At 39.9% G+C, this 12,651-nt stretch overlaps 1 protein-coding gene and 1 long non-coding RNA gene across 2 annotated transcripts; one reads left to right on the plus strand and one right to left on the minus strand.

Annotated features, from left to right (window-relative positions):
- Positions 1-1,462: 1,462 nt before the first annotated feature.
- On the minus strand, positions 1,463-6,609 carry LOC133123090 (uncharacterized). The gene is made up of 2 exons (XR_009708194.1): positions 6,500-6,609; positions 1,463-3,045 (listed from the first exon to the last, which is right to left on the minus strand). It is a non-coding gene; the product is annotated as an uncharacterized LOC133123090 (long non-coding RNA).
- Positions 6,610-9,237: 2,628 nt separating this feature from the next.
- ccdc160 (coiled-coil domain containing 160) lies at positions 9,238-11,668 on the plus strand. Its single transcript, XM_061235208.1, has 2 exons — positions 9,238-9,363; positions 10,080-11,668. Exon 2 carries the CDS (start codon positions 10,126-10,128, stop codon positions 11,209-11,211), a length of 1,086 nt encoding a protein of 361 aa, XP_061091192.1. The 5' UTR covers positions 9,238-9,363; positions 10,080-10,125; the 3' UTR covers positions 11,212-11,668.
- The last annotated feature ends 983 nt before the right edge of the window (positions 11,669-12,651 follow it).

Raw genomic sequence — 12,651 nt, forward strand, 5'->3', positions numbered from 1 at the left:
TCTTCGATTAGTCTAACGACTCGTGAGCTAAGAGTCATTGACCATAAAATAGTCCCTCGTATGATTAATGGTCTGGTTGTAGGCCAACTTTGTCTGTTACTCTGAAAACTGGAGTTTACAGAATTAGGCCAAACAGGCTGTAGTTTTGACTCGTACTTGGTATATCAAGGGGATAGGGGTTTATGATAGGGAAAAGTCGACCCGAAAGAAAATCGCCAGGAGCAAGTCATTATTTTCTCTCGGCACTCCCGGTGCAGTTGAACCGCAAGAAGTCGGTGAAGTGTATTATTAATGTCAATGCACTGATTGCGTGCTTTTCCCTGCAGCTATATTTAAATGGGTGAAAGTCTGACAGTAGCCTAATTTAATGATCATTGCAACAGTACAGTGCACTGCAATACCCTGCGTTAAATCCTTGAATCAACCAAATGTCCCTTTTTGTCCCGATTAATTACAATCCCTGGAGTAGGCTGTACCCCCTCTAATGGGTTAAAATTTGCATTGCTCCGAGACATCGTGTCAAGTTTACTTAGTGTGCCATCAAATCACCGGCTAAGACCAGTTGTTTTACTGAATGTATCCGATTGCTGGGTTTCTTCACTCGTAAGTGGTTGTCATTTAACGTAGTTATACCATAGGCAGGCATTTCAGGTAATGCAAGCACATTTATGTTATAGTTTACAGCAGATGCATGTCAATGCATTATCGTAATTCATACTTGCATGGTGCACCGTCATTGCAAGGATGCAATTCACGCCACAGCAGTTTGCACCTTGTCACGTCAACAACATCTAGCGTACACCTAAATGGCTGAAATTAGTTCAATAAAGGTTTGCGAAAGAATAATTATGTTTCGATGTCTAAATTGTATGTAATACTAACTACCCATTTGCAAAAACAATGGTTTCTTGTATTTTCTGGCCTCAAGTGATCCACTCATGGACCGCAAAACACTTATCGTGGGAAACCTTGCATTTCCTTGAACTCGACTTCACAAATAATTGTTTCACTATTTCTAGGACAGTATTTACTCGTAATTAAGGTTGGGCAATGCCTATTTCACCAACTTTTACGGCATTTGATTGTATTAATTATACAAGTATCAATTAAATATTGACGCTTACACGAACATGTGCTGCCATCTTGTGGCCTTTTTTCTTGGTAAAGGAAGTCTCTGCCCCCCCAAGGGCATTTATGGTCTTGAAACAAGCACCATCTTTGTACAAACTCGAGATTAAACAGGAACGCACAATGGAAACCCATATTGCAATTAATGTTTTTTCTTTTTTAATAGGGTTAATTATAGCATCATCCGTACTTATTTAAAATAAATTTCAAATTAAACCACAGGTTGTTTTACACTATGATCAATATCTTTATCAATATCTAGGAGTGGTCTGTACATTTCTGAAACATTTACAAGAAAAAAAAAAAAAAAAAGTAATGAAGGAAAACACTGGAGGCAAAGAATCACAATTTATTTTAAACAAGCACATTTATCTAAAAGTGAAGAACAGCAGAGGCAGAGGGAAGATGAATTACAAAAAGAAACCCCTGCAGATCAGAACATCTGGCGGATTACAGATGGATACCGTGCAATTTTTTGGAGGTTTTCACGAATCATTAAAATTGCAAAGTCATCCACCCGGAAACAGCGAGACAAACATTTCAACATCCCAGCATACACCCACCCAAACACGAGGTCTCACACAGTTCTCTAAGCAGTGGGCAAAAGAATGGCACCTTTTTACTTGACAGTAACATTGACAATGATTGCATATCTGATACATACATATAATTATTTTTTCTTCTTTTTTTTGCATTTTCCAAAACGTCACTTCTTTCCAGCAGCGGAGTCCCGGGCACGACGAGTTTTGCATGGATTTGCACAGCAGGGATTTTCAAACTGGATGCAATCCTGCAAAACTCGCTGTGAACCTGAGTGTGTAAGACAGCAGGGGAAAGGCGGGGATCTGATGGGGTTCAGGGGAGAGGGCCTGGCAATACTGCAAGTGCACACACTGCAGTAGAGCAAACAGTACTACCTGCACTGTGAGCACTTTGGAACTGCACAGACTACAACTAAAGGGTCTTTCACAGGGTGGACAATTTACTCCCAATCACTCACTCCTTAGGTCTGGAACATCATCCAAGCTTCAAAGATCAACTACCAGGTCTGCTGCTAGCCTCAGTACTCCCACAGTAACAACAGCTACTTGCTTTTAAGCAGAAGGGCTATTTATATTAAATAAACGTACAAACTTAAACTTGCATGTTTTCCTGAGGACTAGGATAAACCTACAGGTAGTGCCTCGCACCAAGGACCAGAACCAGTGGTTGCAAACTACACTGGAACAGTTTAACTGCAGGGAAAATGTACTCTGCACAGGATGAGTCACAGGCTGCCACAGGTGGAACACTTTAGTACTTTCTCCCTGCCAAACTAACAATAGTACAAATACTTTTGGTTATTCAGATTCATGCAATTTAATACATTAGCAAAATAAAATAAATTTAAAAAAATAAAAATTCTTATCCCTGTTCACAGCACAGATTTTTCTAGAGCTGGTAAACCTTTCAGACATGCACAGAAACTCAATGCCACGTCTGGAACAGGGTACCCAGGCAAACCCAGGATAATAACTACACCTGCACGGCTATTGAAGAATGGTTTGAAATGATGTCTGTGGGGATAGCCGCATGAGAGCCGTACCTACAGGGGAGGTACGGAGCGTCACGCCCGAGGAGAGTGCAGTACCTCCTGCCAGAAGGAGCACCTAGCGCAGTAGATTCTAGGCTATTTCACTGACTACACTAGATGCACCTTATGAGGAGGTCTGCTGCAAGGTGAATCCTCACAATTCAGTCTTCAGAGGGATGAAGAAAATGAACTTTTTTAAAGAAAGTTTTAAAGAAAACAGCAAGACGATGCATTTAGGCCTATTCGAAGGAGTCAGGATTGCCCACAGGTTAAGCTCTTCACCGAATTGAATTGCAGAATTTACAGAAATCTTCCGTGGCCGGCTTCTGCAATCGGAACATTTCCTGATGAGAAAGGAAAAGATGAGGATTAGCAATTACAACCCACGGTTGTACACGGTTCTCACTTGTAGAAAATGTCACAACAAATTGCAGCGCTCAATTCTGTTACTCAACAGTAACTATAATGTACAGTAAACAGATCATTTAATTATTCAGGCTTAAAATTAAAATACAGAAAGCAAATAAAACCAAGTGACATGATGATGAAAAGTTGTTTTATTTGGGGGCCATTAGGATTTTTTCCCAACTTGAAATCTGATGGAATTGAGCGCCAAAAGCACCGTGTAGTTCAGGTACATAAATAAAGCAACAGAGAATGCGAATCATTGGACTGGACGTGTACGGAACAGCTGCTTGACTACTTCTGACACAATTACACAGCCAGCTTTTCAATGGCCAATTTATATTTTAGAAGAACGTTCTGAAAGTACAAGTAGCTACACATAAATGCATTAATGACTGATGATACTTGGACTTGATTTCACATAAACCACAAGTACAACCCTGTGTTTTTTGTGACCGGGTTTTTGTGGAAATTCATTGATCCAGTGTTAGCCAGAATAGCATCCTATGTGGTCACCTGTGAAGTAATCATTACAAATAATTGCATTGTTCTCCCCGGATCCTAATCAGTAATTGAATTACTAATTAAGTGTAATTGCACATTGATTCATTGACAGCTGCTGACCATTACAGAATTTTAAACTGTTAAAGCCCAATGCTTAACAGACTATAATTAATGTTTCAACTGGTAATTTCCAGATTCCAGAAGACGGGCAAATGAAGAATTAACATTACCTGGGGCTCTATGTTCAATAACTGCCTTCAACATTACACATACATTTCTAGATTTAATTAAGCAGATAAACACAAAACTAGAATAAAAAATTGAAATTACATTCAGTTTTAAAATGAATTATTGTGCGAATTCTGACATCTGCAAAATTGTTTCATGTGGAATGCCAATAGAAAGAACGGGAAAAATTAGAAGTTTGCCGTCAGAGGAAACTTACTGCGGAAAAACAAACATATCTGTGTGGTAAATTCTACGGATTAAAGTTGCGAAAACGTAACTATATTCCTTTACGGTTACGTTTCTTCTAAGCAATGGATTTTAGACGTCTCTTGGTGCAAGTGTTGGTTGCGCCGACCACTAATCGCTGCTACATCGCAGCTCGTTTGTGGGTTAAACTATAGCGCTTGGATGCATATAGCGGTTAACCACCGAATTACAGGCCGCAAACAGACCACCGGGAACTCCGGGCCTAGGCTAACGTTAGCTACAGGATGCGGCCAAATATCAAGCAGAACTACTGTTTAAACAATCTAGGCGCGTTTACCTTAAAAAAGAAAACCCTTTTATTTTAGGGTTTTCTTTAAAAAATAAAATAAAATAAAAATCACGATTACATAGCTACCGAACCTCCATGAGACTAGTTCATGTAGAGAACGAGATGTGATCGACACGTGCTACCCCAAAAAGTATTACCATGGAGTAGATAATTCTGAGAATGGTTAAATTAGATGCAAACATTCTCTAGCTACACGTTTCAATTGTCCACATACCATTTCACGGAAAAATTACCTACAGACAGGACTTGACTTCATGATTACATACAATTCTTTTCAAACGATGCAAAAAAGAACTCGCACTGTTGATTCATTGAGCACCTCAATGTCTTTATATTTTTTAATAATTTATCACTTCAACGTGTTGGTAATCGGTTTTTTTAATCGGTAATGCCACATTACATCAGTGCGTGGGGATTTTTTTTAATGCATTTATTTTTAAACCTTTTTTTTTTTGGCAGTTTGCATAAGCACCATCATGATTAAAACTACAATTCCCACAATGCACCCCATGGAGAAACAAACATTGTTTTTTTTAAAAAAGGAAAAACGTTCCCTGATTGAGGTACGCCATGTGCTCTTCCTGGTGGTGACTTACCATATCAAGCAACAACACTGGCTAGCTAATTTACCATCCATCTTTATAAACAACTACCCGATAACTCGCCATTTATCAACATCCTTTAATTCATAATTTAATCAGAACGCAAATTAAGGGCTATATGGTCGACTATTGCGATCATATGCATCTTAAATATATTAAATATTCTTACTTAGCGGTCCCAACACCATTATGACTCGAATGTATTTTAATTTATTTTTACACCTCAAGACGGTTAAATTTATATTTTTTCACAATATTTACAAAAAATGAGGCAAGCCAACTTGAAAAGAAATACCAAAGGTAATTTCCACGTGATGTCATTATAGGCGAAATAGCATGCCAATAATCTCAGCATAGTTTGCAGGAATAATAGCAGAAATGCCAATTCAAAGGGAATTGGACGAGACTCAACGAAAACATGTTACGAAAGAATGCAATCAAAGGGCATGCATGTTTTGTACCCCTGAGAACGACGGTAAAGCTCCGATATGCGGCTAGCGGTTAACGCTATAGCAATCCAGTACGTATGGATGGGTGCAGGGCGCCATGAGAATTTCGAATGGGAAACTATGGTTTTTAAAACTTACCCTTGTAATTGTTGGAAAACATCTCTGTCACTACTTAAACTCAATAGCCAACTAGCAACAGTAAACCAAAGGAATGAATGTGAAATTGAACACGAACTAATGGCAGTTAGTGCACTTGCCAAATAACGTTAGCCACGTTAATTAGCGGGCTAGCTACGAAACTTTTAGAAACTACATCGCTTGGAACGCAATAACCTGCGTTTATAACTACTAATTTAATATGCCATAACCTTCTGCAAAAAACGTAGCTAACGCAAACTGGCACGAATATTTTACTAAGTTTGAGTAAGTTAACAAATCGGCGAACTTGACCAATGCTGGTAGCTTGTCGAGTAGCCAAACCCAATTCTGTCCAGATTGCCCGACTAACGTTATCTGCCTTTTAATTCCAGTACTTCAGTAACCTTCCTAACGATAGCCAGCCAACGAATGACCTCAGTTGGGTGTATTTATCATTCAATAATTAATTATTTCATTCATGACAGACTAAATTAGCAAAGTGAACTTGATATATGAATAGCTTGCTAGCTATTTGTCGTCAGCTAACCTTACTTAAAACAACCAATCTTTTTTTGTATAATCAATGACAATTTAATTAATAAGCTACTTATACTATCGATAACATACTATGCAAGTGATCTTTCTTAAGCCTATAGAAATAGGGAAATTCCCTATGTATATGTAGGCTGCTTGATAATTGACACATTATACCATTAGCCATCTAAATGGCTAGCCTGTTGTCTCTGTAGCAGCACACAAAGCCTTACCACTGTGCACAACCCAGGGGTTGTAAAAGTTTTTTTCATACTCTATAAAAACAAGCTGAACCAGTAATGTCCTTACACTCTTACTTAAATTAAAACTAATAGAGTTGAATGAATTATTGCAACAACCCAAAAAAAGTTCGAAAAGTTACCTCTGATATACTGCTGGAAATCTCTACAGGGTCGAAAAGGTTTACGAAAGAGGCGCGAAGCTATCATCATGTGATGGGCCTTTCTTTATGGGCGAGTCCCCAACCTACAGCCCCCAAACCAGTGGCTAGGGAACTACATCCGTAGAAGGGCCATATTTGCATAACATCATTAACGTCATGGTTTAACTTAATCAGTGTATTTATTGGAAAACAATTAATAGAGAACTTTCACAATTATTTATTTAACCCAGAGAACACAGTTTAGCTTGCTAATTGTTTACTAATTAAAGTTGCACGTTATAGGTTCATTATAAATGACAAAACAAATCCATAATAGCCTATTTATCCTGCATGTGGTGATAATTCATTAAAAAAACTGAAGTATATTATTTGCACAAATGTTTTTCAGTATTTTACAATTAAAGACGATAATCATGTATCATATGCTCTAGCCTATAATATTTAGTATTTAAACACTGAAATTGAATTCGCCAAAAGAAATATTATTAAATGGGCTAGGTAACAAACATACATTGTATACATGCCATCAAATTATCACCTGCACGGGCCACTATGCAAGTTGTTTCTGCTATTAGAAAAAGAAGAAACAGCCTACCGCACCCAAGAGGCAAATTTGAAAGTGGGTAACAGCGGCAGTCTTGATGACAAGAATATAACTTAAACGTTACATACCTTACAACGCAGATGTTTTAAGTTGAGCTCGTCCTCTCTTCTAAAATTTTCAACAAAAAGTTGTGTCATACGTGAAATTGTATGAGCATCCTTTTTGTAGATTTTTAGGTGGGGGAGGGGTGGAAAGAAATTCGATATTGTGGTATTATAGTGCTGTTACCAGGCTATATCGTTGTACTTATTTAGTCGAATATTTATACTAAACTTGTCATTATGGTAATAACTATGCATGTAGACTACAGGCTATATATATTCACCTACGTTCCTTGTTGTTGTCAGTGTACAAAAACACGTTATAGTTCCATTGTCTCTCTGTCCCTTAAATTGTATGGTCAAAAAGACCCAGAAGGCTAGTGACCTCTAACCCCGCCAAAACCCTACCCCCACAACGGTCAGAAGAAGCTTTATTTTTGAAATAGGGGACTCAATGAAAGCGCTTTAGATTGAATTCCCGCGTCTTTTAAACCCTGCTCAGGTATTTCCGCTCTTCCCTTTATATTATTTACTTATTTCTGTTCTATTCACTTGTTAGAATCAAAATGATATGGAATTATCTTATCTAAACTGCTTGCACGCTCTGCCTACTCTCTCCCTGAAGCCACCCTCTCCTTCTGGGAAAAAAAGTTTTTGAAATGTTTTCCTAGTAACTGTGCAGTGTAGGCAATAAAATTTTTTTTAAATTTTATTTCTTATGTTGGAAAGCATTGTATCATGTCGAATATCAAAATAAAAAAATATTTTCACCTATATTCAAATATATTTATTTTGATATAATAAGTCTTTGTTTGTTTGTGAACAGGGAGTTTAAAAATGTATGTATGACCTGAAAATGCGACCTTTTCAGAATAAAAAGCCATTTTAATGATGTTCCAAACATTTTTGGTAAGCCTATTATTATTAGGCTTATGTCTCAGACTGCTTGTTCCTTCTCAGCCTCATATTGGCTTCCTTGTCATTGGCACAACTCCTCATGTTGAGGCAGTCAAATCCTAGAATTGAGACAACATACTGAAAGCTTTCTTTTACCTGTACTCAGGAAGCTATAGTCGTCTTTATATAGTAAGTGTATTTCATTATAATTATGCCTGCTCACCATTTAATCATCTATTCCTTAACATTTTGGGCTTAAAGAACATTTCTGAACGTGTCACAGGACAAATTGTTATTTTAAGCATATTAAATGCTTAAAATGAATAAATGATCAAATTAAATGATTCAGTTATACACTTTTGTTATGTGTACACATTTAAGCATTAAACCATTACATATTTATTTGTTTTATCTACTTGTTTAAGAAATCATTCCTTCCATCATCACTAAGCCATGGTGTTGGCATAATAGCCCACAGGAACACACAACGCGTAAAATCTCTTAAGTGGATAGGCTTCAGCAGCAGATTAAAAAAATAAAATAAAATAAATAGTCAAATACCTAATAAAGTGGTCACTGAGTGTATATAGGCTAGTTTGATAATGGCTAAAACGGGAGGAATCTCAATCACACATTTCTATCGGCACTAATTAATTTAGCCTCATCGGCGTTTAGGTTAGCCTTGTTTGCCATAGCCTACAGCTTATTGCTGGATATTTGAAAACATTTGAAAACTGGACCAAAATAGCAATGGTACGGATTTATTTATTTCAATAAATTTAAATGAATGGATGAATAAATAAAAATATATATATATTGTAGCACTTGCACTGCCACAGTTAGCTTGGAGCACCAATGCATGCATCCATAACTGTCAATTTGAAAGCATCCTTAGTATCAGACATTTTCTGTGTTTATTCAGCACCAACTCCCACCAGTAATCCAGAATGTAAACTTCATGTGGGCCAGGCAACCCGCTTCGGTTACATGAATAAAGATAGCAGCAATTTAGATTTAGTTGTATTGTACGGGACCAGGCGCTGTCAGATTGTAGTATTGATACAAAAACCAATTCGCGTGGCTACCGAAAATAAGTAACTTGAGTGCAATTTAACCAAGCACACATTCCTTTCACCTATCGTAATCGTAAATCGGTAAATTTGGTGTAATCTTATCCCACAATGCCAGCATTTGCTCTTTCTATTCTATGGTAGTAGGACGAGATGTTTTTGTGCAAACGTCACTTCCGACACCTCTGCCGGTGCTTTTCCATGGTTACGGACATCTCGGTAGCCGTTTGGGTTCGTATAGTCTTTTTTAACGACCGAATAGCCAGCCTAATAGTGATACATGTTTTTTTAATTAAAAAACTTACATTTGGCTATATAACACACACGTCAACGAATTTTTCCATTGGCTATATAAGATAGCTACAGAGTAGATAAATCTATATACAACGATCGAGATACGATAGCTAACTTAGTTCCGTTAATAATAGCGAACTCGCTATGTTAGGCCGAACAGTTACACTGTAGCTATAGCCAAGTCGCTGAAAACAAATTGTATGTGTGTGTTTGCGTGATTGTTTATCTACAGCAACGTCACTGGGCAAAAGTCTTAAGCACATGTAAAAAAGAATGAAATGAAAAGTTTCTACATATTGAAAAATGTACTAAGAGCAGTAAACAGTTGAAAACTAAATCAAATCAATATTTGTTCTCACCACCCTTCGCCTTGAAAGCTGCATCAGTTCTCTTCTAAAACAAGGACAGCTAACTATGAAAATCAGCTGTTAGGTTGTTGCAAGCATATTGGAGAACTGGCCACAGCTCCGCTGACTTTGACGGTCTCGATTGCTTCTAGCTCTCTAGATATTCCCAGACAGCCTCAATCAGTTTTTATCTGAAAAGTAGTGTATTACTTAATATGTTACTTTATTTAATGAAATCTCAAATTGTTGTTTTCTTCTATTAGAATTGCAGAAAAAAAATGAACATTTAACAACTTTCTTACGCAGAATCGTCTACTGTTTCAAACCACAGTGAATGAGAAAGTGATCATCAATGGATGCAGAGGGAGACAGAGCACTAGAGTTTCCAGCACTAGATTCAAATGAATCCGATTCTGAGATGAAGCCAGAGGAGCCGCACTGGGTAGCCCAGCTGTTCCCTCCTCACTTCACCCTGCTCGACCTGCTGGAGGGCAGCGGTGGGAGAGCCAGGCTGGAGGAACCGAGCCCCTCCCTGCAGGCGGCTTCAGAGAAGGAGAACCAGGAGAGGAGACGCAGGGTGCAGGAGATCTACAGGTCTGCCCTGCAGGAGGTGCAGCTGAGAGAGAGTACACAGAGGAGGGAGAGGCTATCGAAAATGATCATCAGTGAGGGGGACTTGAAGGAGACCGACCCCAAACGTTCAGGCCGTAAAGGTAGGGTTTCCAGCCAGCCTCCGGAAAAGGAGGTGGTGAAGGAGGATGAAGAGGAGGAGGGGGAGAGATGCATCTGGAACGCGCGGGACCTCTCGGCGCTGCGCAGGGCCGCGCGGGAGGCGGAGCTGGACCGGCGCAGGCTGAGGGCGGAGCTGCGGCAGGCGCGGGCGGAGGCCGGGAGGCAGCGGGAGGAGCGCGGGCGGCTGCAGGAGCTGCTGGACCAGCAGGAGGAGCAGCTGGGCCTGGCCAAACGGGCGGCGGCACAGCTCACTCTCCGCCTGGACGCTCTGAGGGCCGAGGGCCGCGGCAGGGAGACGCAGCTGGAGCTGCGGACGGCAGAGGCCAGGGACAGGGCCCAGGAAGCCCGCAGGGCCACCGCGAGGATGAGGAAGGCCGAGGAGGAGGCGCAGGAGGCCAGGAGGGAGAACGCCGGCTTGGCGTGGGAGCTGGAGAGGCTGAAGGGCCAGCAGGAGGCGGAGGGGCGGAGGCAGGCCGAGGCTGCCCGGGTGGAGAGCGAGGCGGCCCTGCAGAGGCTGCAGAGGGAGGTGGGGGTGGTCCGGGGGGAGCTGGAGGCTGAGCGGCAGAGCCACACCCGCAGCCAGGCCGCTCTGGAGCTCCTGCGCAGGCATTTCACTGGACACCCTTCAGAGGACAACAGGCATTTCACTGGACACCCTTCAGGGGAGAACAGGCAGAGCAATGCGGACAGGATATCATACATTTAGGCCTGCATTCAATCAAAGTGCGTGTTAAGTTGTATTGTACATTTTATCTGCGCAAAACCAAAGCATTCCAAGGTCATTGCTGAACTCTCTAAACTGTATTGGTGATGATATAACTAGCAGCTTGTGCTTGCCTGTAATTAGTGAAAGATATGCCTCTCCTCAGGTCTGCAGAACCACACCAATAGCATTGTGGGGCCTGTTGGGTAATGTAGTCTAACTCGTGAGGGAATTCATCAGAGTGCAAACACAATGCATACAATGGTAACTTGAGTGAAGTGTAATTTATGATGAGAAATCCTGAGGGGGAAAAAAATATATGAAAACTGATAGTGCCATGAAATATTGAGGAAAGGATCATGTTAATGTATGAGATCATGGGGGAGTTTGTGGGAAACTTTCTGTAACAGATGTCCTGCAAGCGATAAATAAAAGGTGAAACGGTGTGGTATGCAAGGAATTTTAATTTTTAGTTTTTCATTGATTTTGTTTTTTTAAATATGCCAACACCTTTTAAAATAAAACATATGTACACGATACGGATCTCCACCCACACAGATGATTCTTTGGAAGCAGAAAAAGGCTTTTAACAGGAAAATGGAATGATAAAAATTACAGATCAACCCAATCACAAGTACAAAAAAAGATAAAATGCATTTCAAACTTTCATGTGAAATCAGCCAAGCCACCTACATCACATTTTGGCATGCATCAATATGAAGCCTCTGTTGCTATCCCAGTGCTGTGGATTCTTTTAAATAGTCATGGGCATATCCAAAAAGAGCTCAACTCCATCTTTACTGGTGTCCAATTTTACACATGCAGTTGCGATGCCAACATATGAAGAAACCGTTCAGCAAAAAAAAGAATAGTACGATTAACTACTCTTCACTGTGTTTTACTTTATTTTGAATAATCACCCTATTTTGAATAACCAACCTGAGCAATGTTCAGAGTGGTGTCCATTTTGTCTGTGAAGAATGGATGCTAGGCAACCACTAATGTACCGCCAAACAGATGGGAATGCAAAGAGTTGCCAGCTGAGGCCCTGATAAAGCCAACGTTACACTGCACCGCCCAATATAAAACATACATTTTAAAACCTCTTTTAAAAAAAAACCAAAAAAACATTGAGCATATAAGGGGTCCAAATAGTCAACATACCAAATATCATCACACTAACGCAATTCCATAAAACACATTTTGTACTCGCCCAAACAAAGTTTTTAATTGCCCTAGACCAACCGATTTGCTGGCTTATTTTTTTGTACCCAATATGTTCTGGAACTCAGTTATTCAGATAGAATTTCAAGTGCTACACTCAAGGATAGCACAGCGGTCTCTGTCCAAGGATGTTAAGCCAAAGCGTGATCAGCCAGGCTGGTTCAAGACCCTTCCTCCAATGGACTCATCAGGTCTGTTTCAACAGTCTATCATCAGGAC

Source organism: Conger conger, chromosome 3 (genome assembly GCF_963514075.1).
Source record: "Conger conger chromosome 3, fConCon1.1, whole genome shotgun sequence".
Taxonomy (NCBI): domain Eukaryota; kingdom Metazoa; phylum Chordata; class Actinopteri; order Anguilliformes; family Congridae; genus Conger; species Conger conger.

Bases quoted from the DNA above. Each gene is read 5' to 3' on its own strand.
- ccdc160 (XM_061235208.1), top strand. From the start codon at position 10,126: ATGGATGCAGAGGGAGACAGAGCACTAGAGTTTCCAGCACTAGATTCA.